Source organism: Agelaius phoeniceus, assembly GCF_051311805.1.
Source record: "Agelaius phoeniceus isolate bAgePho1 chromosome W unlocalized genomic scaffold, bAgePho1.hap1 SUPER_W_unloc_1, whole genome shotgun sequence".
NCBI classification, from domain to species: domain Eukaryota; kingdom Metazoa; phylum Chordata; class Aves; order Passeriformes; family Icteridae; genus Agelaius; species Agelaius phoeniceus.
The window spans coordinates 5,020,572-5,046,234 of NW_027509866.1; the positions used below are offsets into that span (position 1 = coordinate 5,020,572).

At 53.4% G+C, this 25,663-nt stretch overlaps 1 protein-coding gene across 1 annotated transcript in view; it reads left to right on the plus strand.

The window, feature by feature from the left end:
* Positions 1-25,663, plus strand: part of LOC143692459 (uncharacterized) — a 515,676-nt gene that overhangs the window by 126,392 nt on the left and 363,621 nt on the right. Inside the window, 1 exon segment of the mRNA XM_077172693.1 lies at positions 6,718-7,395. Within this exon segment, the coding sequence (XP_077028808.1) occupies positions 6,718-7,395 (678 nt within the window).

A 25,663-nucleotide genomic window follows, 5' to 3' on the forward strand; every position in this document is an offset into this window, starting at 1 on the left:
AACTTCTTCCTTCTTTTGGAAACCGAACCACCACCATCTGGGGATACTCCTTTCTGGGAAACATCCTGAGAAAAACTAAATCACAATAGTGTATAGAGTTGTGAGGTAAAAATTGGGAATAGAAACTGCTGCTGAGTAAAAATTGGGACTAGAAACTGCTGAGAAAGCTGATGAGTACCCCTATAAATACCTGTAAGCCTCAACTATGGGTGTGCATTTGGAGGGAAAACTTCCCCCACTGTACCCAGCGCTGTATTGCTCATGCTTTACCATATTAATTAATAAATTGATTGCTGCTTGAATATTGGGCTATTCAAGTTTCTCATTTATAACACAGTGCTCAGTGGATGCTCGAGGGGTCTCTGTACCTCATGCCCTGGGAATGCTTGGGAGGGGCTGGGGGGGGTTGTCCCTGTCCCTGTCACTCCAGGCCATTCCCCAGGGGTGTCCCTGTCCCTGTCACCCCAGGCCATTCCCCAGGGGTGTCCCTGTCCCTGTCACCCCAGGCCATTCCCCAGGGGTGTCCCTGTCCCTGTCACCCCAGGCCATTCCCCAGGGGTCTCCATCATTCTCACCCCAGGGAATGCCTGGGGGGTCTCCCTCCCTCTCTCCCCTGTGCCAGGGGGTGCTCGGGGCAGTCTCTGTCCCTCTCAGCCCAGGGGATGCTCGGGGCTCTCTGTCCCCTGGCCCTGGGGGATGCTCGGGGGGTCTCCATCCCTCTGGCCTCAGGCAATGCCTGTGCAGGGCTGGGCACCAGGGGCTCTGTGTCCCTCTCACCGCTGAGGCTGCTCGGGGCTGGGGGGGCTCTGCCACCTTCTCACCCCTGGGGAGGCCGGGGGGGTCTCTGTCCCTCTCAGCCCTGCTGGGACCCCACCCAAACATCATCGGGGTCACAGGGACAGAGACACCCCCAAAGCCCCAGAAGGGCTGAGCCTGGGATTTGGTTTGGGGCTGAGGATTTAGGAAGGGGCTGGAATTGGGGCTGGGCTTGGAGTTGGGGCTGAGATTTGGATTAGAGCTGGGATTGGGGTTAAGGCTAGACATGGGATTGGCTTTAGGGCTGGGGTTGGGATTGGGTCTGGGGCTAGACAAGTCTGGGACTGGGATGGGATTTAATACAGAACTGTGAGTGTGTCTGAACATGGAGTGAGATTGAGACCAGGATCAGGGTCAGGTTTGGGACTGAGCTCACCCAGAGCAGGACAGGGGGGATGTCACTGCAGGATGTCCCTGGCTTTGTCCCAGCCCTCCTCAGGCACCTCCAAACATGGGGGGCAGCTGGGTGCCCCAAGATCCAGGTGCTCCCACGCTGCCCCTCAATACCAGATGAGCATTCCCTGAGGGCAGCCCTGACTGTGACCCTTGGGGCTCTGGGATCAGCCCTCACATCCCTGTGGCAGCAGCTGCAGACAGGATGAGAGATTCCCCCCTCTCTTTCCTGTGGGAGGATGAAGCCTGGCTGCCCTTTTTCTTCTTGTGCCTCCTCCTCTCCTCAGCTGAGGATGTCAAACTCCCCAGGAGCAGGAAAATCCCCATTCCCTGTTTGCCTGTGGCTGCAGCCTGGAACATCCACCCAGAATGAAAAACTTTCTGACAGCCCTGCTGAATGACACTGGGAGGAGGTTTCTGAGAAGGGGAAGAAATTGTATTTTGATAGGAAATAAAAGGTGCAAAATTATTTCTTTCTCTCATATTCCTTTCAGTCAGTTCTGGTCTGTTTTCAGAGTGCCACCTTCTCATCTGATTGTGTTTGTGTCCCCCTTTCTCTCCTGCCTCTCTTTGCCTGCTCTGTTTCTCTCTCAGTGTCTCCCTTGACCCAGGGCAGCTCCCACCAAAGACCCTGCCCTGATTTAAATCCCAGTCCAGGAGCTACAACAACCATGGGTGAAGTTATGAAGGCTGGCAGTGAAATGTCACTGTAGGATCTTGCTCCACTTGGCTTTTGGCTCCTTCTTAAGAGCTTTTCCTTCCAGGGCAGGAACATCTTTTGCTGGCTGGGAACTGGAATTCCAGCCCCTGGCAGTGTGTGCCATGGATCCCAGAGGGGCATTCCCGAGGCTGCCAGGGTGCTGCTCCTGCCGTGCCTCCCAAGGAGCTGTGCAGGGCCAGGGGACAAGGTCCAGCAGCTCTGTGGGCTCCCAGAGCACACAGCAAAGGTGGCTTTGATGGACATTTCCCAGCACCTTCCCCGCTGGAAGCAGAGGGAGGGAGGAAATGGAAGCGAGTCCCCGACAAAATCTTGGAAGGATTGGGCTGGGAAGGGACCCTGCCCATGGGTTACGATTTCGCGAGGGAGAGACGCCTCTGCCCCAGGGAAGGTGCGAATGAGAGCGTGGGAACGCAACCTGTGGATCTGCTCGAACTTGGATTGAACTGAACAAGAAATGGGGAGGAGAGAGGGAGAGAAAGAAATCGGGAAGAGATCTCAGAGAGAGAAAGAAATAGGAAAGAGTTCTCAGAGGGGGAGAAAGAAAGAGGAAAAGGCTCCGGCCCGGACTCCGCAGCTGCCGGGGACACCGCAGGGCGCAGCGCCTTTCACAATTCCAGCCAATCAGAGGAGGCGCTGAACAATTTCCAGCCAACCAGTGCTTTTCTCGCCGATGACTCACCGGTTGCCAGGCGGACCCGCAGAGCCCAGCGGCCCCGGAGCGGAGTTTGGGGCTCGGGCCGGGGGCACGGATCCGCCCCGGGGGGGTCCCCGAGCCCCCTGCCCACCCCTGGGGCCGATCGGGGGCTCCCCCACCCAGCAGCCGGGGCTGCGGGGCCGCGGGGCAGAGGGGTGGGAAAGGGGGGTCCGGGCTGGCAGCGGAGGAAATGCGGGAGGAAGAGGAGGGAGAGGAGGAGCAGGAGCGGGAGCGGGAGAATCCCGGCGCTCGCAGCGCCCGCACGCTGAGCCTGCAGCAGCCCCTGCCCCGGGAGCATCGCCCCCAGCCCCGAGCCGCAGGTGAGGGCGAGGCCGAGCTCGCCCCGGCTCCAGCCAGGGGTGTCCGGGAGGATTTTTTTGGAGCGTGTTCGGAGCCGGCAGATCCCGGACTCGAGCCCCGGGTATCTCCGGGCTCCCTAAGAGGAGCTTTTTCGGGGGCAGAGGAGCCGCGATCGCCCCTTGGGAGGGTCCCGGGGGGTCCACGTGGGGATGGCCCGGTACCGACGGGGCGGGACACTGGTTTTGGGGATCCCCGTGAGAGCCGGGGCTGTGGAACGGGGGACCCCCGGGGCGGGGAGAGGGGAAGGGGCGATACCGGAGCGGGGGCACCCCCGGCAGCCCGGAGATGAGGCGGGGACGGGACCCCCTGACCCTGACAGGGGCGCGTCCTGGGGCGACTTCATGATGCTCGTGCCCCATCGGTCCGTTTAGCCCAGAAATGAGTTCTGCACCTTTAAGGCTTGTTCTGAGAGCCAAGGGGAGGAGGAAGAAGCTGCAGTTTGTTTTCAGACACTGCACTCACTCCTCCACATTCCAGCTCCTGGATGGACAGAGGGCGGGACAGAGCTCTCCTTTGCTTTTAGTTAGTTTTTAGCTCTCTGAGGCAGAGAAGTTCCCTGGACTGTGGTTTTTCTTTTTCTTTGGAGCGGTTTAAACCTGCTCTGGACTGAACAACCAGAACACCACCGGCAGCTCCTGCCTGTGGCCCACCGGGCTGAGCCTGGGCCCTGGCATTTCCAGCACTGCAGAGACTGATAAGAGACTGATAAGAGACTGATAAGAGACTGAGTGAGCTGAGCTACAGCCCAAGGAGGAACATTCCGAGTTCATCATCTCTTTTGGAGAAGCAAGAAGTCTTATTGTTTAATATTGTTCATTTGTTGTGCTGGTGAATGCTTTGCCTGCTAAATAAACAGATTTTTTTTTGCTTTTCTCCGAGGAAATCTTTTCTCGATCCGGCTGCGGTAGGGGCTGCTTGTATTTGCTTTGTAGAGGAAAATCTTTTGGAAATTTTCTCCCAAATTTGCCATAAACCAGGACGGGGTGTTGGGAAGAGGGGGGAGCCCCAAGTGGCTGGTCTGGGGTGAGGTTGGAGAAGGGGACCCCAAACCCCCCAACATCCCTAAGTAGGACCCTGGAGAGGGGGGATCCCAATGACCCCTGAGGATCCCCAGCAGCCCTGAGATGGGGGACCACCAGAACCCCAGAGGGATGAGACTGGACATGGGATACTCCTCGTGGCTTTTTTTTTATTCAGTCTTGATTTTTGGAGGATTTTATGGATACCAGATGACTCCTAGAGATGGACTTGTGTGGGCGGAATCCCCAACCAAAGGCATTCACACCTTGTTTTTCCCCAAACCAGGATTTTCCCCAAACCATCCCACAGTGACATCCCCTCTGTCCTGCTCTGGGTGAGCTCAGTCCCAAACCTGACCCTGATCCTGGTCTCAATCTCACTCCATGTTCAGACACACTCACAGTTCTGTATTTAATCTCTTCCCAGTGCCAGACTCATCTAGCCCCAGACCCAATCCCAACCCCAGCCCTAAAGCCAATCCCATGTCTCGCCTTAACCCCAATCCCAGCTCTAATCCAAATCTCAGCCCCAACTCTAATCCCAGCCCCAATTCCAGCCCCTTCCTAAATCCTCAGCCCCAAACCAAATCCCAGGTTCAGCCCTTCTGGGGCTTTGGGGGTGTCTCTGTCCCTGTGGCCCCGATGATGTTTGGGTGGGGTCCCAGCAGGGCTGAGAGGGACAGAGACCCCCCCGGCCTCGCCAGGGGTGAGAAGGTGGCAGAGCCCCCCCAGCCCCGAGCAGCCTCAGCGGTGAGAGGGACACAGAGCCCCTGGTGCCCAGCCCTGCACAGGCATTGCCTGAGGCCAGAGGGATGGAGACCCCCCGAGCATCCCCCAGGGCCAGGGGACAGAGAGCCCCGAGCATCCCCTGGGCTGAGAGGGACAGAGACTGCCCCGAGCACCCCCTGGCACAGGGGAGAGAGGGAGGGAGACCCTCCAGGCATTCCCTGGGGTGAGAATGATGGAGACCCCTGGGGAATGGCCTGGGGTGACAGGGACAGGGACACCCCTGGGGAATGGCCTGGGGTGACAGGGACAGGGACAGCCCTCCTAAGCCCCTCCCAAGCATCCCCCAGTGTGAGAGGGTCAGTGACCCCTTGACCATCCCCAGGGCACTGGACAAAGTAAAGTTGTTTCTTGACAAAAATCAAACTTAAGCCTACAGAAAATGCCTTGAATTTGCTCTTCCCACAAGTCACTTGTGGTGAAAACACAAACAAATCCCAAAATTCAGTAAACTCACAGTAGAAGCAATTTTGTGGCAATTCCAAAATCCATTGGTCCTGCACAGCTCCAGCTCTGCTGCTGCCACATTCTGATAAAAGAAGCGTGGAAATTCGGCCCAATACATTGCAATACCTCTTTTATGAAAAGATTATGAAAAGGAAGGGAAAGCGCTGTGTAGATGTCACAAAGGTGACAGGGAAAAAGAAAAAAATTATTCTTAGATTTGGCAAAGCCCCCGGCCTGTGAAAGAGAAAATGGGGGACAGCCACGGACTGAGAGAGACAGAGACCTCCCCTGGGGCAGGGCAAGTGTGACATTGTCCCCTGTGTGTGTGGCCTTCCCAGGGTGGGGGTTTTACACCTGAGCCAGTTTGGGTAAGGGGGGTGGTGTTCACCCCCTGAGCAGGGATTACCCCACTGTTTCAGGCTGCAATGTAAGATGGAACCAAATGCATGTTTTCAATGCCCATCTTCATCAACTGCTAGAAACAGGTGGGGCAGTGTTCTTGATCTCTTCCATGACTCAGCCCTGATAACGCCCTCCAGGGGAGATATCTTCTGGGAATGGGCCATTGAGTGTCACTGCAGGACTGATCAAATTCCATCTTCCCATTGTGGGATGCTCCGCCCAGGGGGAGGATCCAAGCATTCCTACCTGCATATAAGGTGAGCCTTGCAACACCAGGAGCAGCTTGCCTACTGGATTCCCAGAGGACAAGAGCTCCAGAACCACCACTGGACCTTCAGAGGAAGACCAGACCCTTCTACAGGATCACTGCTTGGACAGAATCACGTTCATCACTCCCACAGGACTGCAGCCACCATTTAATGGGACTGCTGCCACCACCCTGACCAGCAACAGGGTGTCAGGTTATATCCTGATTCTGTCAGTTTAAGGCAGTGTTTCTGCATCATTGCCTTCATCTTCATTTTCTTATTAAATTGTAATCCTGGTTTAGACCCTCCCCAGGTTTGCCTTCAAACAAGTACAAAATTCAATGTACTTATCCCTTGTTTTCTTCTCAAAACAGGATTTTCCATCCCATAAACTTGGCCAGATGGAGGAGCAGGGTGTGAGGAAGAAGAAGGTGCCCCAGGAGCCCCAGGCAGGTGAGGAGGAAGTCAGTGCCCCTTTCCCCCTCTCTCCTGCTCCATCTCCCAGCCCAGCACAGCCCCCGGCTGCAGGACAACCCTGCTGCCAACCCCGTCCTGCTGGGGATGCACTGGGGGGATCTCCTTCCCCTTCCCTCTGGCATGGAGGCAAATCCCATCCTCTCCTTGTCCTTCCTCCCCCAGAAAAGGAGCTGAGGATGGAGACCAGGGAGGGAATATCCCTGTGGCAGAACCTCATGGAAGAGGCCATTTTGAGGGGCTCCACAGTGCAGAATTCCAACGTGGAGGACAAGTCCCAGAGATCCCACAGGAGAAGGGGCTCCAAACCCAGCCCAGGGTGCTCTGAGGAGGAAAGACCCACCCTGAGCCAGGAAGGTGGACAGAGCTTCAGCCAGAGCTCGGAGCTGGTGGCCCATGAGCAGCTTCATGATGGGAAAAAGCCCCACAAGTGCTTGGAGTGTGGGAAGAGCTTCAGGCAGAGCAGCACCCTGATCAGCCACCAGATGATCCACACCAGGGAATGGCCCTATGAGTGTGGGGAGTGTGGGAAGGGCTTCAGCTGCAGCTCCACCCTTTTGACCCACCAGTGCATCCACACTGGGGAGAGGCCCTACGAGTGTCCTGAGTGCCAGAAGAGGTTTCACACCAGCCCTGATCTCGCCAGGCACCGGCAGATTCACACAGAGGAAAGGCCCTTCCACTGCCCTGATTGCGGGATGGGCTTCAAGCGCAAGTACCACCTCATCAGGCACCAGCGCATCCACACTGGGGAGAGACCCTACGAGTGCCGCACGTGTGGGAAGAGGTTTCGGACCAGCTCAAATCTCCTCCTGCATGAGCGGATTCACACGGATGAGAGGCCCTTCTACTGCCCTGACTGCGGGAAGAGCTTCAAGCACAATTCCACCCTCATCAGGCACCAGCGCATCCACACTGGGGAGAGGCAGAGGCCCTACGAGTGTCCCCAGTGTGGGAAGAGCTTCACCAGAAGCTCTCATTTGACAAGACACCAACGGAGCCACCCGTAAATGAAGCCCTGCAAGTGCCTCGATTGCAGGAACAGCTTCATGCACCACTCCAGCTTCATCCCCCATGGGAGAAGCCAGATTGCAAAGAGCCCTGGTGATCCATGTTCCCTGTGATCCATGCTGGGAAGACACCTGTACCTTTTCCTGCCCTTTGCCAATGACCTGATGTGGGATTGGAGAACATGAGGGTCTGGCCATGGCCCTGTCATTACATTCAGTCCCACCTCAGATCATTGCCAGGGACAGGAAAGGGACCTTCTCTCTCTCCCTGAGGAGAAGGCTGTCCTTTCCAGGCAAGAAATATTGTAGCCAGGCAGACCCTGTGAGTTGTGTTGTAGTTTTCCCTGTAAACAGTTTTATTTATCCCTTCTGTTATCAATATTGTTTCTGTTCCTGTTTGTTCCTTATCTCGTTGCTGTTCCCAATAAATTGTTCTTATCCCAGCCCGGGATCTTTGCCTTTTGTGCTTTCCATGGGAGGCGGGAGGGCAGCGAGGGCAGCGCGGTTTTAGCGGGAGCAGGAAATTGGGGAATCCCATTCCTGAAGCCCGGCCCGTGGAAAGCGAGCATCCCAGCTGGTGCCAGCCCTGGTGGCCATGGCAGCAGCCTTGGGAGCGGGTCCCTGGCTGGGGCTGTGGGAACCTCTTCCCTCTGGTGCCCAGGGACAGGAGTGGAGGGAGCGGCTGCAGCTGAGTCGGGGCAGGCTCAGGTTGGATGTCAGGAAAAGGTTTTTGGCCAGAGGCTGCTGGGGCCCTGGCCAGGCTCCCCAGGGAAGGGTCCCAGCTCCAGGGCTCTCTGAGCTGCAGCAGCGTTTGGCCAGCGCTGCCAGGCCCAGGCTGGCATTGTTGGGGTGTCCTGTGCAGGGCCAGCAGTTGGACTGGAGGATCCTGATGGGTCCCTCCCAGCTCAGCCAATTCTGTGCTTCTGGGGTCCCATGAGCCTGAGGATGGGGCTGCCAATGGTTGCCATGGCAACGGGCTCTGGCTGCAGGCCTGAGCTGGTGTCCATGGCAACCACCCCTGGCATGGGGTCTCCATGGAGCTGCCAAGGGACTGAGCTTAGCAACAGGGGGCTGGGGATGGTTGCCATGGAAACTGACCATAGCAACAGGGGGCTGGTGATGGTTGCCTGCTAAGGAACAGATTTGTCACAGGTCCTCAGAAGGGTTCCATGGGGACTTTCCAAGAGTCTCCAGGCTGTTCCAGAGCTGGAATGTCACACACAGAGACAGGGGCTCCATGGATGCCTCCCAGGGCTTTCTGGGATGGTAAAGAGCCCTGGGGTCAGAGACAGTCACAGCCATCCCATGGTGACATCCCAGGAGTCCCCAGGCTGCCAAAGAGCCGGGATGTCCCAGACACTCACATGGGTTCCTGTCATGACCACAGTGGGAGCTTCAGGCAACATTTATTAGAGAAGCTCCTGTTGGGTCACGAGGTGCAGGAACAATCCCCAATACTCCCCATAGATCCCCAAATGTCACTGTGTAATCAGTGTTCCGTGCTTTCTTTCCAATGGAAAACAAGCATTCTTATCCTCCAGGTGTCCATGTCTGAAATTGGATTCCACCTCCAAAATTCTGGATATCCAAGGGTTGCTCCCAGGCACAATCTGCCCGTACCATCAAGCCTGGGTGGCCTGGACCTCTGGTGACTGCCCCTGCAACACTGGGGCTGGGTTCTTCCCTCCCCATGGAGATCACTGGGACACTGTGGAGACCTCATGGAACCAAGGGGATCCTTGTGGCACCACTGGAGCCCATGGAACCAAGGGGCCATGGTGACACAGTGGGGCTTCATGGAACCCAGAGACCATTATGGCTCCGTGGGGCCTGATGGAACCATGGAGACCATTGGGACCCTTCAGGGCCTTGTGTCACCAAGGGGGCATTATGGCACCTCAGGGCCTCAGGGAAGCAAGGGACCATTGGGACACTGTGGGGCCCCATGGAACTGAGGGAACATGGAACAGGTCTGGCTGGTTTGGCTTCCCAGGGGTCCCCTGACAGGTCTGGCTGATGTTGCAATGTCAAGGGCCGCCTCTCATCAGCTCCTGGAAAACTGGGGCTCCGTGCTTTTCTTGCTATGGGAAAGAACCGCCCCCCTTTTCAGATGCCCATTGCCAAAATTGGAACTCTCCCTAAAACAATTCCTATATGCAAGGATATCACTCAGAACAAAATCCTGCTTGCTCTGGCTGGCCTTGGCCTCTGGTGGCCATTTCTCATCTGCCCCTGAAACACTGGGGCTCTGTTCCTTCCTTCCTATGGAAAAGAACCGGCTTTCAGGTCCAGGGACCATGGCCAAAATTAGAATTTGGCCTCTCAATTCTGTTTATCCAAGGACTGATCTCAGACAAAAGTAGCCAGGACAGACAGGCCAGGCTGGCCCTGTCCTCTGGTGATTTTCTTAGACTCTGAGCTGAATGTTTTCATTTGAAAACACCTTGGAGAGGGCCCGGAGATCTCCCAGGGAGGTATTTTGAAACCTCGGGCACATGAGCACTATATATGGACAAAGGAGCTCTGTGCTCTGCGCTGTTGTGTTGGTTTTGCATCACGGAAGTGATGTTCTAAGAGAAGCTGCTAGCAGTTTCCTCCGTGTCTGACAAAAAAACCAATCAGTAATTATCTTTGAGAATTGGCAATCTGTTAAACTATGAAGGAAACTGTACACGCCTCTGTGAAGGCACATGTTAAAGATGGGAAAGCCTGGGAGGGTCTCTTTCCCTTCTGGCTGGCACAGAGGTAACAAGGCTGACCCGGCCCTGTCTCAGCCAGGCCGGGCCGGGCGGCTCCTGCCCTGGGGCCGGGCCCCTTCCCAGGGACCCCGCCAGGCCCCATCGGCTGCCGGGCAGGGCAGGGGAGGCCGCGGGGCCGAGGCCGGGCCGGGCCATGGCTGCAGTTGGGAACATCTGGGCCCTGCTGAGCCCTGCCCCGCCGCCAGCCCGGGCCCAGCCAGGATCCGCTGGGCCCCAGGAGCAGCCCCGGGCCGGGCCGGCTCGGCCAAGATTCTGCCACCCTTGGGCTTCAGCCGCAAGCCCCGGGCAGGGGCAGGAGAAGCCATCGGCCCCCGGCCGTGCTGCTGCTGTGCTCTGGCCTGGCTGCTGAGATCCTGGCCCTGCCCCAGCGCGGCCCATCCTGACACAGCCCCAGCGCAGCCGCTGCAGAAACCTCCATCGTAAAACAGCTCCGGCCGCAAGCACCGAGCCCGGCCGGGGGCACGGAACCATCTGCAGGCCCCGGGTGAGATATGAACTCTTTCAGTGCTTCCATCCTCCCTCCAGTGAGAGAAAAGGACAAACATGAAGACACCCAGGTCACTGAAGGGGAAGCTGAGTCCCAGATGGGAGGAATGAGGAGATGCCTTGATCTTGGGGCTGAAATCCTCTTGTAAAGCTATGGAGAAGGATGGAATTAATATATCAGACTCTCTTTTCCCTATAACTATTTGAAAATATGGGGAGATGACCTGTTCAGCAAAAACCTCCATGCTAAAGTAAGCAAATGTTGAAGTAGCTGTGATCCCATGAGAAGTTTAAAGAGAGAAAGAGAGAAGAGTGGTGAGATCCTGTGCCCTCAGGGAGAGAAGAAGAAGATCTCTGTTGTCAGAGATGAAGATGATTTCAGAAATAGATGAAGAGAATCTTTGCTCTTGAACAGCTCATCTTTAAACTCATACCCCATTAGTTGACATGGCCCATAAAACCAGCTGTGGGTTAAGCTGTGAAAAATGGGAGGGACTTCACACTTGCATATTTTCTGGGCACCTGCTCTTCGTGGGAATTGAGAGCCACAAGAGAACATTTTTCTTATGGAGAAGTCTCCATAGCATGAAAGAGAGTCTCCTCTCCCTAAGTGAACTGAAGAAAGACTGTTCTAGATGGTGTAAACTGACTGAAAATTTCAGGTTTTGTCTCCTTGCATTGTCAGTAAGAAAGAAAAGGTTGTAGGGAGAGGAGAAGTGTTCAGATTCTTATTATTCTTTTTTCTATCTAGTGGTAATAAACTTTTCTATATACCCTTTTAAAATTTTGAGCCTACTTTGCCTTTCTCCTAATCCTATCTCACAGCAGGAAATGAGTAAATATATTCCAGTGAGTGCAATGGTAATTAGCTAACACTGATCCCACTGCACTGATAGGTGCATTGGCTGAGAAATCTCAAATTAGCAAACCAAAATCACTCCAGATACATTCCTGATAAACTGCATAAGAGCAGAGGGAAATCAAGGCAGAGCCATGGTTTGTCAGGACTTGCCGCATCCTGATGAGCCCTGTGGTGCATTTGGAGCTGAGCTCTTGAACCTCAGGGCCTGAGAGGAGATGGCACAAACCTTTCCAGGAGTCAAAGTCAGAAGAAAACCCCAAAGTGTCTCAAAGCATGAATGGGTCCCACTGAGGTCCATCCCCAACACAGGCTTCTCATGGACATCTTGGAGGAGAGAATTGGAGGCCAGGATTAACCAAAAACCTCTCAGAGTCTCAATATGGAAAGGAAATTCCAAACTACCTTAAAAATTTTGAGTATCTCAAAGCATTAATGAGACCCACTGAGTGTCAGTGCAAAGCTCTCAAGGGACTCATTAAAGCAGATAATTGGGGCCATGATTGCACAAACCTCTCACAGAGTCTGTATCAAAAGGGAAACACCAAGTACCTTTAAATAACTGAAGTACCCTGAAGCATTAATGAGCCCCACTAAGTGTTGTTACTGACAAAGCCTCTCCAGGGACTAATTACAGCAGATAATTGGAGGCCATGATTGCACAAACCTCTCAGAGACTCCAAGGCAAAAGCCAAACCCAAAGTCCTTTGAAAAACCTGCAGTCCCTGCAGGGAGCATGAAGGAGCCCCCAGGGCCATTGCTGAGCAAGGCTCCCCAGGGACTCCTTGCAGCAGATCCTTGAGGCCACTGGGATGTGGGCTAGGGGGGGATGCTGAGGGCAGCACAAGGGGCTGACAGTGCCCAGCCTGGCTGGGGCTGTGCCAGGAGGCCCCAGGGCCTCAGGACAAGGTGTCTCCTCCCAGCCCTTGCTGGCACAGACCCTGCTGTGCCCCAGGGCACCAAGACTTGGCTTCTCTTTGTCCCCACCTGTCATCACTGCCTGCAGTTCTCTGCCCTGCCTGGGGCCTGGGGACACTTGCTCAGTCCTGTCCCTCTCTGGGACCCATTAAAAGTCCAAGAAACTTTGGAGTTGGATTCTGCCTTGGAGTTCTGGAGAGGTTTCTTCAGCTGCCTCTCAGGGACTGATGTTCAGGGCCTGAGCACAAAGGCCCAGAGGCTGATTAAAGTCCTTGTGCTGTGTCTGTGCTGCTGAGCTGGGCTGGGCTCCTGGCACAGAGGCAGCTCCTGCTCACCAAGAAGAGCTTCAAAAGCACATTTCTCTGGATGAGCAGCTCTTGTGCCAGCCCAGCAGGGCTGGGGCACTGCCTGCAGCCAGCCTGGGCACAGCACAGAGGCACAGAGAGCTTCAATCAGTCAGGGCTGGGAAGGGGCTGAGAAGTGCCTGGGGCACAATCACTGCCAGCCCTTGGCACAGGAACCTCTGGCTGCAGGACAATGCAGCTGCAGCTCCTGGAGCCATCTCCTCAAGCTGGAACATGCCAATGCCTGCAGAGCCTGTGAGTACATTCTCTGCTTGTCTCTTGTGCAGAGCAGCCAGGGGTGCCCAGGGCTGTCCTGCAGAGCAGGGTCCTGCAGCCCAGGGCGCTGTGCTGGGGCAGGGACTCTGCTGCCTGCCAGGGACAGCTCTCAGCTAGCCATGGCAGCTGCTCCCAGCACTGGGGGACAAGATCTGGGGGGAAGGAGACAGCTGGTGAGGCTTGGGAGTGTTCTCCTTGTGTGGGGAGGATGCTGCATTGTTCAGGACTGCTCTCAGCATGACATTTAACTGCAGAATTTAGATGATACAGGGAGCACAGCAAGGCAGGGGCTGTATAAAAGTGGATATCCTACTTTTTTCATCAACTGCTCTGGGTTGGAAATTGCATATAGATCTTCATCTCTCAGTTCAGCCTGTGAAAAATAAAAAAAAAAAAGTTTCTCTTTGATCTGATTAAACAAGGCAGTGAAAGAAATCAGAACAGGGCCCCTCACATGCAGCATCAGTTTCGCTTTTCCAGCCTCCTAGGTTGTTCTGACATTGCCATCAGAGCCTGCAGAGCCAGAGCTGCCCCTGGGCAGTGCTTGAGCTGGGAGGGCTCTGCAGGGCAGAGCTGAGCCCCCAGGGCTGGGCTGGGCTCTGGCAGCACTGGCAGGGCCCAGCCCTGGGCACAGGGAAGCAGCTGCTGGCAGGGACAGCTCCAGGCAGCAGAGCCCTGGGCAGGCAGTGGGGAGAAAGTGCCCCCAGGCTCTGCTGGGATATTTCAAGTCCTCTCCAAACCCAACTATTCCATGATTACTTTTTCTACAGGTCCCCTTGCCAAGACAGAACAAATGTCCAACAGCAGCTCCATCAGGCACTTCCTGCTGCTGGCATTGGCAGACACGCGGCAGCTGCAGCTCCTGCACTTCTGCCTCTTGCTGGGCATCTCCCTGGCTGCCCTCCTGGGCAACGGCCTCATCATCAGCGCCGTAGCCTGCGGCCACCACCTGCACACGCCCATGTTCTTCTTCCTGCTCAACCTGGCCCTCGCTGACCTGGGCTCCATCTGCACCACTGTCCCCAAAGCCATGCACAATTCCCTCTGGGACACCAGGGACATCTCCTACACTGGATGTGCTGCTCAGCTCTTTTTCTTTGTGTTCTTCATCTCAGCAGAGTATTTCCTCCTGACCATCATGTGCTACGACCGCTATGTGTCCATCTGCAAACCCCTGCACTACGGGACCCTCCTGGGCAGCAGAGCTTGTGCCCACATGGCAGCAGCTGCCTGGGCCAGTGCCTTTCTCACTGCTCTCATGCACACAGCCAATACATTTTCCCTGCCCCTGTGCTATGGCAATGCCCTAGGCCAGTTCTTCTGTGATGTGCCCCCGATCCTCAAGCTCTCCTGCTCACACTCCAATTCCCTCAGGGAATTTGGGCTCATTGTTTTAAGTGCGTCTTTAGGACTTGGTTCTTTTGTGTTCATTGTTTTCTCTTATGTGCAGATCTTCAGGGTTGTGCTGAGGATCCCCTCCGAGCAGGGACGGCACAAAGCCTTTTCCACCTGCCTCCCTCACCTGGCTGTGGTCTCTCTGTTCCTCAGCACTCTCATGTTTGCCTATTTGAAGCCTCCCTCAATGTCCTCCCCATCCCTGGATCTGTCCCTGTCAGTTCTGTACTCAGTGGTGCCTCCAGCCCTGAACCCGCTCATCTACAGCCTGAGGAACCAGGAGCTCAAGGCTGCAGTGAGGAGACTGATGACTGGATGCTTTCAGAAACATTAAACTGCTGGAAATTTCTGCAAATCACTTGTAATAAAAGTCATCTTTCATACTTCGAGTTGGTTTGGCTGGGGGCTTTTATTTATGTGGCAATATTTTTCTTTTGTTTTAGTTTTCTCATATTTTCCACAAAGAAAGGTCATTGTTTTTGCCATTTCTCATTTTGTTTCTCCCTACATTCCCATTCGCCACAGACGATGTCAATGTGGGGCTGCGCTCTTGGTGACTTTAAAGGAACTAAAGGATCTTCCAGCAAAGTTTTCTCCAGAGATTCTCCTTGTTGTCGGCTGCTGCCACCCAGGTAATAATTAGCATTGACTCCATGATTCTAAAAGGCTGATCAATCACTTTATTATCTTATAATATTGTACTTCTTAAGAAACTTAACCCCTTACCAACAGTCCAATACAGCATTGACTGAATTGGTCAATGAATCTAAAACACTATTACTATTGTCTAAATAAGAAATCACCATTTAATAAACATATCTCTAAAACACATTCTACGTGTACACAATAAGTATAACAAATAAAAATAAAAATAATTTCTTACTCTTTTCTCCAATCTTCTCACAAGCTTCCCCAAGAAAATACTAAGAAAATCATGTCTGCTGCTCTCTATAGAGACAGCTGCGGCTATACTGCTTTTGTTCCCTTCTCTGGAGCTGCAGCAGCAATGTCTGTGTGCAGAGCTGGGGGCAGATCAGTGCTGGCACAAAAGCTCTGCTCCTGCTGGCCACACCATTCCTGATCCAGGCCAGGAGCCATTGGCCTTCTTGGCCACCTGGGCACACTGCTGCCTCATGTCCAGCCTGCTGTCCATCAGTCCCTGCAGGTCCCTTTCTGCCTGGCTGCTCTCCAGCCACTCTGTCCCCAGCCTGTAGCACTGGAGCCAAATATCAGTGCCTAGCATTTGGATTTGTTAAACCTCAGCTTGTTGGATTCATCCACTGGATCCAGCCTGCCCAAGTCACTGTGCAGGGTCCCCTGACCCTCCAGCAGGTCAACATTCACATCCAGCTTGGTGACATTTACGACGATGTCCATGGGGTTCCATTGGTTCCATGGGACCCCTCAGTGTCACAATGGCCTCTTGGTTACACCCGGCCCTGCACTGTCACACTGGTCTCCTTGGTTCCATGGGGCCTCAAAATGTGACAATGGACTCCTTGGTTCCATGGGGCTTCACAGTGTCACAATGTTCTCGTTGGTGCTGCAGTTTCACAGTGGCCCCTTGGTACCATAGGGCCCCAGGGTGTCACAATGGCCCCATGGCCACATGAGGTCCCACACTGTCACCATGGTCTCTGGGGTTCCACAAGTCCCCTCAGTGTCACAATGGACTCCTTGTTTCCACAAGGCCACACATTGTCACAACGTTCTTCCAGATCCCTTGAGGCCCCATCGTGTCACAGTGGCCCCTTGGTTACACAGGATCCTGCAGTGTCACAATGTCCCCTTGGTGCCATGAGGCCCCGCAGTGTCAGAACGGCCCCTTGGTTCCACTGGGCCCTGCAGTCTCCCAATGGTCTCCTTGGTTTTGCAGTGTCAAAATGGTGAAACCCCTTGGTTACACGAGGCCCTGCAGTGTCACAATGGCCTCTGTGGTTCCACGAGGGCCCAGAGTGTCACAGGGCACTCCCTGGGTCCATTTGGCCCCACAGCACCACAGTGGACCCCTGGTTCTGTGGGGCTGCACGGTGTCACCATGGTCCTCTTAGTTCCAGGAGGCCCTGCAGTGTCACAATGGCCCCAGAGTGTCCCAATCATCACAGAATGACAGAATCAAATAGGCTGGAAAAGACCTTTGGGATCATCAAGTCCAACCAATGCCCCAATACTGCCTTGTCACCCAGACCATGCCACTGAGTGCCACTGCAGAGGGACAGTGACTCTGCCACCTCCCCCCTGGCCAGCCCATTCCAGTTCCCACTCACCCTTTCTGTGAAGAACTCCTTCCTATTGTCCAGCCTGAGCCTCCCCTGGTGCAGCTTAAGGCTGGGTCTTCTTGTCCTGCCCTCCAGCAGATCCACACTCACACCCAGCTTGGTGCCATCTGCAATTTGTGAATGCTGGACTCGATCCCCTCACCCAGACCATCAGTGAAGATATTAAACAGGACTGGGCCCAGCACAGATCCCTGGGGACAGCACCAGTGCCTGGACAGCAGCTGGGTGCAGCACCATCCCCACCACTCTCTGGGCCCAGCCTCCAGCCAGCTCTTAAATCTCCCAGCCAGGAGGGAACCTGCCCAAGCCGTGGGCTGCAGCTTTTCCAGGGAATGCTGTCAGAGACAGAGTCAAAGGCTCTGCTGGAGTCCAGGCACACAACATCCACAGCCTTTCCCACATCCACAGGTGGGTCACCTGGGCATAAAAGGAGACCAGGTTGGTCAGGCAGGACCTGCCAGCCCTAAATCCACTGAGCTGGCTGGCTCTGATCCCTGGGCCATCCTGTGGGTGCCCTGTGATGGCACTCAAGGTGATCTGTTCCATAACCTTGCCGGGCACCCAGGTCAGGCTGACAGGCCTGGAGTTCCCCAGCTCCTCCTTCCAGCCCTTCCTGGGGATGGGCTCACACTGGCACCTCCAGTGCTCTGGGACCTCCCTGCTGAGTCAGGACTGATGGTAAATGATGGAGAGCAGCTTGGGGAGCTCATCCACAGCTCCCTCATCCCCCTGGGATGGATCCCATCTGATCCCATACACCTGTGAGCATCTGAGTGGCTCAGCAGGTCCGCAGCTGCTTCCTCCTGGATTCCAGGGGGCTGTTCTGCTCCCTGTGCTCATCTACCAGCTCAGGAAAACACTTGTCCTGAGGACAGCCTGTCCTAATATTGAAAATTGAGACAAACAAGGTGTTAAGTAGCTCAGCCTTTTCTTTATCTTTAGTTACTGTATTACCCCTTGCATCCAATGAAGAGTAGAGGTTCTCCTTCTCCCTCCTTTTGCTATAATTTTTTTTATAAAAACTTTTTTTTTTTTTACAGAAGCTGATAGGTTAAGTTCTGATTGAGTTTTCAAGTATCAACTTTTCTTTCTGCATAACCTAAAGACATCCTTAAACATTTCCTGAGTTGTCAGTCTGTTTTCCCCTTGCCTTCCCACAAAAGCTCCATGGGCATCCAGGCCAGTCATTTTCCTCACCAGCTCATCTTTTGCCACACTGGGACAGGCTGCTCCTTCCTCCTTAAGATTACTTTCTTGAAATGTGTCCATCCTTCCCAGCCCTCTTTGTTTTTAAGGGCTGTTTCCCTTAAAAAATCAGTACCCGATTCAGTACTCTCCAAATCAGCATCCTAAACAGGCCAAAGTCTGCCCTTCCTAATTCCAGTGTAGAAGTTTTGTTGCTGCCCCTCCTTCTTTCACAGAACATTGAAAATTTGATTATTTCATGGTCACTGTGCCCCAGGCAGCCTCTGAGCCCCACATCTGCCCCCAGCCCTTCTCTCTCTGTGAACAGCAGCAGACAGAGCTTTCCTTGGCAGTGGGAGTGTTACCAAAAATTTGCTAAAATATAAATCTCCTTAACCCCAGTGTAGCATTAAGAAGCAGCATTCTTTATTCAGCTGGATGGACGGGGGAGAGCTCCTCCCAAAGCCCTGCATGCTGAGAACAGGAATATTTCTGTTTATTTTCTGTATTTTGCTCACATATTCATTGATTGTCCTGGACTAAACACACATATGATAATCATTTTCCTGAAGTCATTGACATATTTCCCCTACTCTTTACCCAAGCATTCATCTGTCCTGGGGGTCTCTCTGGTGGTCCCTGGTGGTCGTGGACCCCAATGTTCCAGTGGGCCTGGCTGAGCTGGCAGGACCCTGAGGCTGCTGAACTTCCAGTTCCCCTTCTCACACAATGGGCCTTGTGTGGTTTCCATAGGCCTGGGGTTGTGGAGAACAAGCTCCAGGTGTGAGCTCAGCTGGTGTAGGCAATTGATCATCTGGTAACATGAGGTCACAGAGTGGGCTATGACATCACAGAGTGGGTATTGTGAGGTCATGGAGAAGCTACAGCATCACAGACTGCCTCTTTGAAATCACAGAGCCAGCTGTGACATCACATGGCAGATGTCTGACATCATAGAGGCAGTCTATGACATCATTGAGTTGGCTGTGACATCAGAGACCAGCTGTGTGACATTAGAGAAGGGGCTGTGAGCTCACAGAGCAGGCTGTGACATCCCAGAGGGGCTGTGTGACATCCCAGAGGGGCTGTGTGCCATCCCAGAGGGGCTGTGTGCCATCCCAGCAGGGCTGTGTCAGGTCACTGGGTTGGTCACTCGGCCCCAGCTCCCCCTCACAGTTTCTCCCAACAAGTCCAATGCTGTCCATGCCCAGTGGGGTCCCTGTCCCCCGGGATCCCCCCGGCCCACCTGGAGCCACAGCCTCCACCAAAGGATGTTCCACAGGATCCACCCCAGAGCCTGGGACAAGGGGCCAGGGCTGTGTGACCAGGACATCAAGGACGGGGATTATCCAGGTCACTGTGGCCTGGGTTGGTTTGCCCAGGGCAGGAAAGATGTCTGGCAGCTGGAGCAGGGTCTGGGAAGGGCCTCCAAGGTGGGGCTGGAGCCCCTGGGCTGTGAGCAGAGGCTGAGGGAGCTGGGCTTGTCCAGCCCAGAGCAGGGAAGGCTGAGGGGCTCCTCATCCCAGCCTGGCAGTGCCAGCGAGGACGGGATGGAGAATACAGAGCCAGGCTCTTCACCGGGGGCCTGGTGGGAGACAAAAGCCAATGGGTGGAAGGGGAAAGAGGGGAGATCAGCCAGGACAGGAGGAGATGAAATGAGTCAGGCTGGTTTCAGCATTTCCTCAATACCAAAAGCAGCCTGACCTCCCTTCTCCATCCACCACTGACAGCTTTGCAAATCAGGAATTGTTGGAGCTGTTTTGCACCCACTCCAGGACGAGCATCCTGATACAAGTATTTAATTGTGTTTATATCTATGACAGAGACACATTTGTCTAAAATTACTTTTAGAATGGATATCACTTGTTGATGGAGGACTCCTCAGATGCTGCTGGGACGTTGCACATATCTCAGGTAAGAGTGTGATTGTTATTAAATTGTGTCCTCTTCAACCATGGTCTGTTGGCCATGAGGAGAAACTTTCTGTGCCTCTGAGTCTCACCAGTTCCTGGTCCCCCAAAGGACACAAACCTGATGAGTTGTGGTTCCCACTCCAGTAGTGGCACTTGCACCTCCCTCCATCCCCAGAGCAGAGCTCCCTTGTCCCAGGTAGTCCCTGGCAATGCAGGGATGAAGGAAACAGGACAGGCTGTGGGGATCAGGGGCAGAGCCAGGGAGAAGAATGACTTTTGCATTTGATGGGGCTGTGCCTTCCCTTGGCTTTGCTGGCTGACAAGAAATGAACATCCCTCTGTGTCTCGGACAGCTCCTTCTCCAAGGAAAGCAGGTTGGAGTTGGAGCCAAGGAGCTGAAAGCTGCAGGTGCAGCCTGGGCTGGAGGGAGCTCAGATTTGCACAAGGCTGCTCTGAGTGCCAGGGCTTGGATGGGGGAAATGGTGGGCTGGGGGTAGGGACAGAGTCTGATTGATTGTCAGCCATGAAGGGTCTTGATTTTCATATCTATTCAAACTGCATGAGGAGGTACCTGGATTCAGTGTCAATTGGAGACTGAACATATCAGTGAATTAACAGGAAAACCAAACTAAACAGGACCTAAAAAATCTTTTTTTGCTGTCTTTTTAAATATCATGTATTCAATTTCAATACACTACTGAGATCTACTTAACCACAAAGGATTTGAAAATTAAAATCAAATGATTCCCAGAGGCTTGGCTTGTTCAGGTGTTCGGAATGTCAATGAGCCCTGGGACACTGAATTCCTGCACTCAAGAGCTGAAGGCTGAACAAGCCTCTGGAGCAGTGAAATTCAGCAGCAGCCTCCAAGTTGCTGAGGATGTCAGCAGCCCCCAGTGAGGCCATCCCTGCCCAGAGACCGTGGGGGAATGGGCAGACAAGGAGAGCGTCCCTGGGGCTGGGGCAGCACAACTCAGAGGCACCAGCGGCTCCAGCTGGGCAATGGAGTGTGGAATGTGGCTGGGAAAGCCCTGCCTGGGCTGGCCAAGCAGGATAGACAAGCCCTGACTTCCATTCACTAAAAAACTCTCTCAATGAGACATTTAAAAGGAAATACAGTTATTTGTGTCATCTGAGTTGGATGTGCTGGAGAAATAACCACAAGAGATTCCCAGGAGCTCAAAACAACAAAACCACCTTTACTGGGTACTTTATAAAATCAGAGAAACTTTGGCAAAAGGTTTAAAATTATACTCAATCAACAAAAAACACTTTTCAAAGCATTCATTCGGCCATTCAACATCACAACTCTAAGCCTGTTCAATTTAAAGTTACTCAAAATTTGCAAGAGGACAGAATTAGAAGAAGTAGACAGAGAGAGAGGAAGACAAAAAAGATACAGAGAAGCACACACACAGCTACCAACTCCTGGATTCCAGCATTGTTCAGATGGAAATTCCAAGAGGAGGTAGGGTCAAGATGTGTGCTTGCCTTGTGGTCAGCCTTCAATACCCCTTGGTCTCCCTGGGCCCTTCCCCCAGCTGGGGCTTGGGCTCATTTGGTCCCTCAGGAGCTGGACTAGGGCTGCAGAGGTGGCTGTGGAGCATTGCCTGTGCTGTGCCAGGGACTGGCAGCCACTGCTGGGCTGGGATAGAAGCTCTGGGGGGATTGGGGTTCCAGGGCATGGCACAGCTGGACCTTCCTCCCCCAGAGACAAAATGCTTTGAGCCACAATCTCCTTCAGTCTGTCACAACAGAGAATGTTGGAGATGAAATCCCAATTCTGGCCATGGGAACCTGGACAAGAAGGGCAGCTCTTTTCCATAGGAAGGAAAGCACAGAGCTCCAGTGTTTGGACGGTAGGTGAAAGCCTCACTATGCTAAGGCCATCCAGACTTTTCAGCAATGCCAGATTTTTTCTGGATTTAAGGAATTTTGGAGGTGGAACCATAATCTCAACCATGGGCACCTGCAGAAGCAGGAAAGTTCTTTTCCATAGGAAGGAGAGCATGGAGCCTTCCCCAGGGATTTGGGGACGGGTGAGACCTGACCCTTGTGAAACCATTAACAGCCAGACTTTTCCTGGCAATATTCCTATTGGAACTATCCTTGGATATAAGGAAATTTGGAGATGAAATCCCAATTCTGGCCATGGGTACCTGGAGGAGAAGGACAGTTCTTTTCCATAGGAAGAAAAGCACGGAGCCCCAGTGCTTCAGCAGCAGATGAGAAGAGACCCTCAACATGCCAGGGTCAGCTGGACCAGTCAGGCAGCCCCTGGGAGGCCAAACCAGCCAGATCTGTTCTGTGTTCCCTTGGTTTTGTGGGGCCCTAGAGTGCCAAAATCGTGCCTTGGATCCATGGAGCCCCGCCGTGCCATAATGGTGGCTTGATCCCATGGGGTCCAGCAGTGTCATGATGACCCCTTGTTTCCATGGGATCCAGCAGTTTCACGATGGCCCCTGGGTTCCAGAAGGCCCCGCAGTGTCACAATGGTCCCAATGACTCCATGAGCCCTTGCAGTGTCACAATGGACCTTTGGACCCTGGGGGTTTGCAGTGTCACAATGGTCTCCTTTGGCTCCACAGTGTCACAATGGACCATTGATGACAGGAGGCCCCTCTGTGTCACCCTGGAGCTTTGGTTCCATGCAGCCCTGCAGTGTCACAAAGGCCTCTTGGTTACAGGAGGCCCCACAGTATCACAATGATCCTCTTGGTTCTGTGGGGACCCTCAGGGTCACAATGGTCTCACCGGTTCCATGAGGCCTCGCAGTGTCACAATGGTCTCTGTGATTCCATGAGTCCCCTTAGTGTCACATTGGTCTCCTTGGTTCCGTGAGGCTGTGACATGTCTTAATTGTGTCTCCATGATTCCATGAGGCCTTGCAAAGTCACAATGGACCTTTGGCTCCATGGGGTCTTGCAGTTTCACAATGGACCCTTGGTCCCATGACACCTCAAATTGCCTGTCCTTGCAGCTTTAGTCTGAAAGCAACCCTTGGATATTTGGGGAATATTAGGGGTGGAATTCCATTTCAGCCATGGGTTCCTGGAAGGAAGGTTGGATCCCAGTGTTTCAAAGGCTGATTAGAGGCAGCCCCAAGGAGGCCAAGGCAAGCCAGACCTGTTGTCAGGGAAGAATCCTTGGATAGACAGAATTTGGGAGGCCAAACCCCACTTTTGTCAATGGGCATCTGGACAAGAAAGACAATTATTTTCCATAGCAAGGAAAGTACAGGGCCCCAGTGTTTCAAAGGATGATGAGAGCTTGCCCTCAGGAAGCCAAGGGAACCTGGACAGGCCTGGAAGCTTTTGTCTGGGAGTCATCGTTGGATATAAGGAATTTTGGAGGTAGATCCTCAGTTTTGGCCATGGATGCCTAGACATAAAAGATGTTTTTTTGCATGGGAAGAAAAAGACAGGCCCCCTCTTTTTTGAAGGCAGATGAGAGTTGGCCCCCAAAAAACCAAGAACAGCCAGAGCTGTCTGTCCTGACAGGTGACATATGGGAATAATCCTTGGATATCATCAAATTTGGAGGAGGAATCTCAATTTCAGCCATGAACCCCTGGAGGAGAAGGACAGTTCTTTCCCACAGGAAGGAAAGCACACGACTCCAGGGTTTCAGGGGCTGATAAGAAGTGACCCTCAACATGTCAAGGTCAGCTGGACCAGTCAGGCAGCCCCCAGGAGACCCAGCCAGCCAGACCTGTTCCATGCTCTTGGATCCTTGGGGCCCTGCAGCATCACAATGGCCCCATGGTTCCATGAGGCTCTGTAGGATCACAACAGATCTTTGTTTCCATGAGGCCCAGTGATATAACAATGGTCTCCTTGGCTCCACAGTGGCACAATGGCCCCTTGCTTCCATGAGGCCTTGCAGTGTCAAAATGGTTTCCTTGTTTCCATGGGAAATGCCACAATGGCCCATTGGTTCCATGAGGTCGTAGTCTTAAAATGTCTCCTTGCTTCCATGGGTTCCTGATGATCACAATGCTCCCTTGGTTCCATCAGGCCTGGATGTGTTACACTGGCCCCTTGCTCCCATGGGGACCTGCAGTGTCACAGTGGCCCCTTGTTTCTATGAGACCTTGCAGTGTCACAGTGGTTGCCTTGGTTCTATGAGGCCCTGTGGTGTCACAATGGCCCCTTGGTTCCAGTGGGTCCCTAAGTGTCATATCAGTCTCCTTGGTTCTATGAGGCCCCACAATGTCACAAGGGACTTTTTGTTCCCTGAGCTTTTGTACTGCCAAAACCAGACAACAACAGTCTCCTTGGTTCCATGGTGTCACACTAGACCTTGGTTCCATGGGTACTCACAATGTCAGAAGGGGCTCCTTGGTTCCATGAGGCCCTGCAGAGCCCCTTGATTCAACGAGGCCTCAAAGTGTCATCATGGCCTCCAGGATGTCATGAGGCCCTGCAGTGTCACAATGGACCTTTGGTTCCATGTGTTCCAGCACTGTTCCACAAATCCTTAGTTCCATGGGGCCCTGTAGTGTCACAATGGACTCCTTGGTGCCACACAGTGTGACAACTGCCCCTTGGCCTGCCAACGCTCCATGGTACCACAATGATTCCTTGCTTCCAAGAGGCCTTGTAGTGTCACAATGGCCCCTTGTTTCAATGAGGCCTTTGGTGTCACAGTGGTCTCCATGATTCCATAAGGCCTCGCAGTGTCACAACAGACCATTGGTTTCACTGAGCCCCACAGTGTCACTGTGGTCCCCTTGGCTCCACAAGGCCCTGCTGTGTCACAATGGACCTTTGGTTCCATGATGCCCCAGAGTGTCACAATGGTATCTTTGGTTCCTTGGACCCTTCATCCCATGGAGACCCCCAAGGTTTACTGTAGTCCCCTTGATTCCTTGAGGCCGTGCCATTCTATAATGGTCCTTTGGTTCCAGTGGGTCCCAAAGTGTCAGAACAGTCTCCATTGTTCCATGAGGCCCCACAAAGTCACTGTGGTCCCCTTGGTTCCACCGGCCCCACAGTGTAAAAATGAACTCTCGGTTCCATGAGGTTTCTCCATCCCAATGGCCTCCTTGGATCTGCAGTGTCACAGTGGCCCCTTGGCTCCATGTGGCCATGCTGTGTCACAATGGCTCATGATTCCATGAGGCCACAGAGTTTAACAAGGGACCCTTGGTTCCATAAGGCCTTGCTGTGTCACAATGGATTTCTGGTTCCATGAGCTTTCACACAGCCAACAGCATCTCCTTGGTTCTGCAGGGTCACCATGGACCATTTGTTCCATGAGGTTCCATAGCAGAACACGGTCACCTTGGTTCCGTGAGGTTCTGCAGTGTCACAATGGACCCATGGTTCTACCAGGCCTTGCTGTGTCAGAATGGCCCCATGGTTCCCAGAGGTTTTTCAGTGTCACAATGGTCTCCTTGAATCTTCAGTTTCACAATGGGCCATTTTTTCAATGTGGCCCCAATGTGCCAAAATGGATTTTGGTTCCATGGGGTTCCATGCTGTCACAATGGACCCTTTATTCCATGGGTTTGCTCAGTGTCACAGCTGAATCCTTGGTTCTGTGAGGCCTCACCACTATCAAAGCCAAAATATCAGAATAGGACTCATTAACACTAAATTGCTGTTTAAGAGGGTATCATTTATTCAGGCCTGAGATCTAGTTTGGGATAACTCCTAACCCTATGTGGATGTGTAATTCTACCAGCGTCACTAAATGTGTATTACAATTTACCCATTACCATAAAATCCACCCCAAGTTCCCAGTTTCAGTCCTTCTTTTTTCTGCCATTACATTCTTGAGCTAGATGTCTTCTTGTCTTCCAACCATCCTTGCTGGGAAAGCAGCCCCTGCATGGCTTGTTCTTGTGCTGAAAGTTCACAGGCACAGTAAAAATT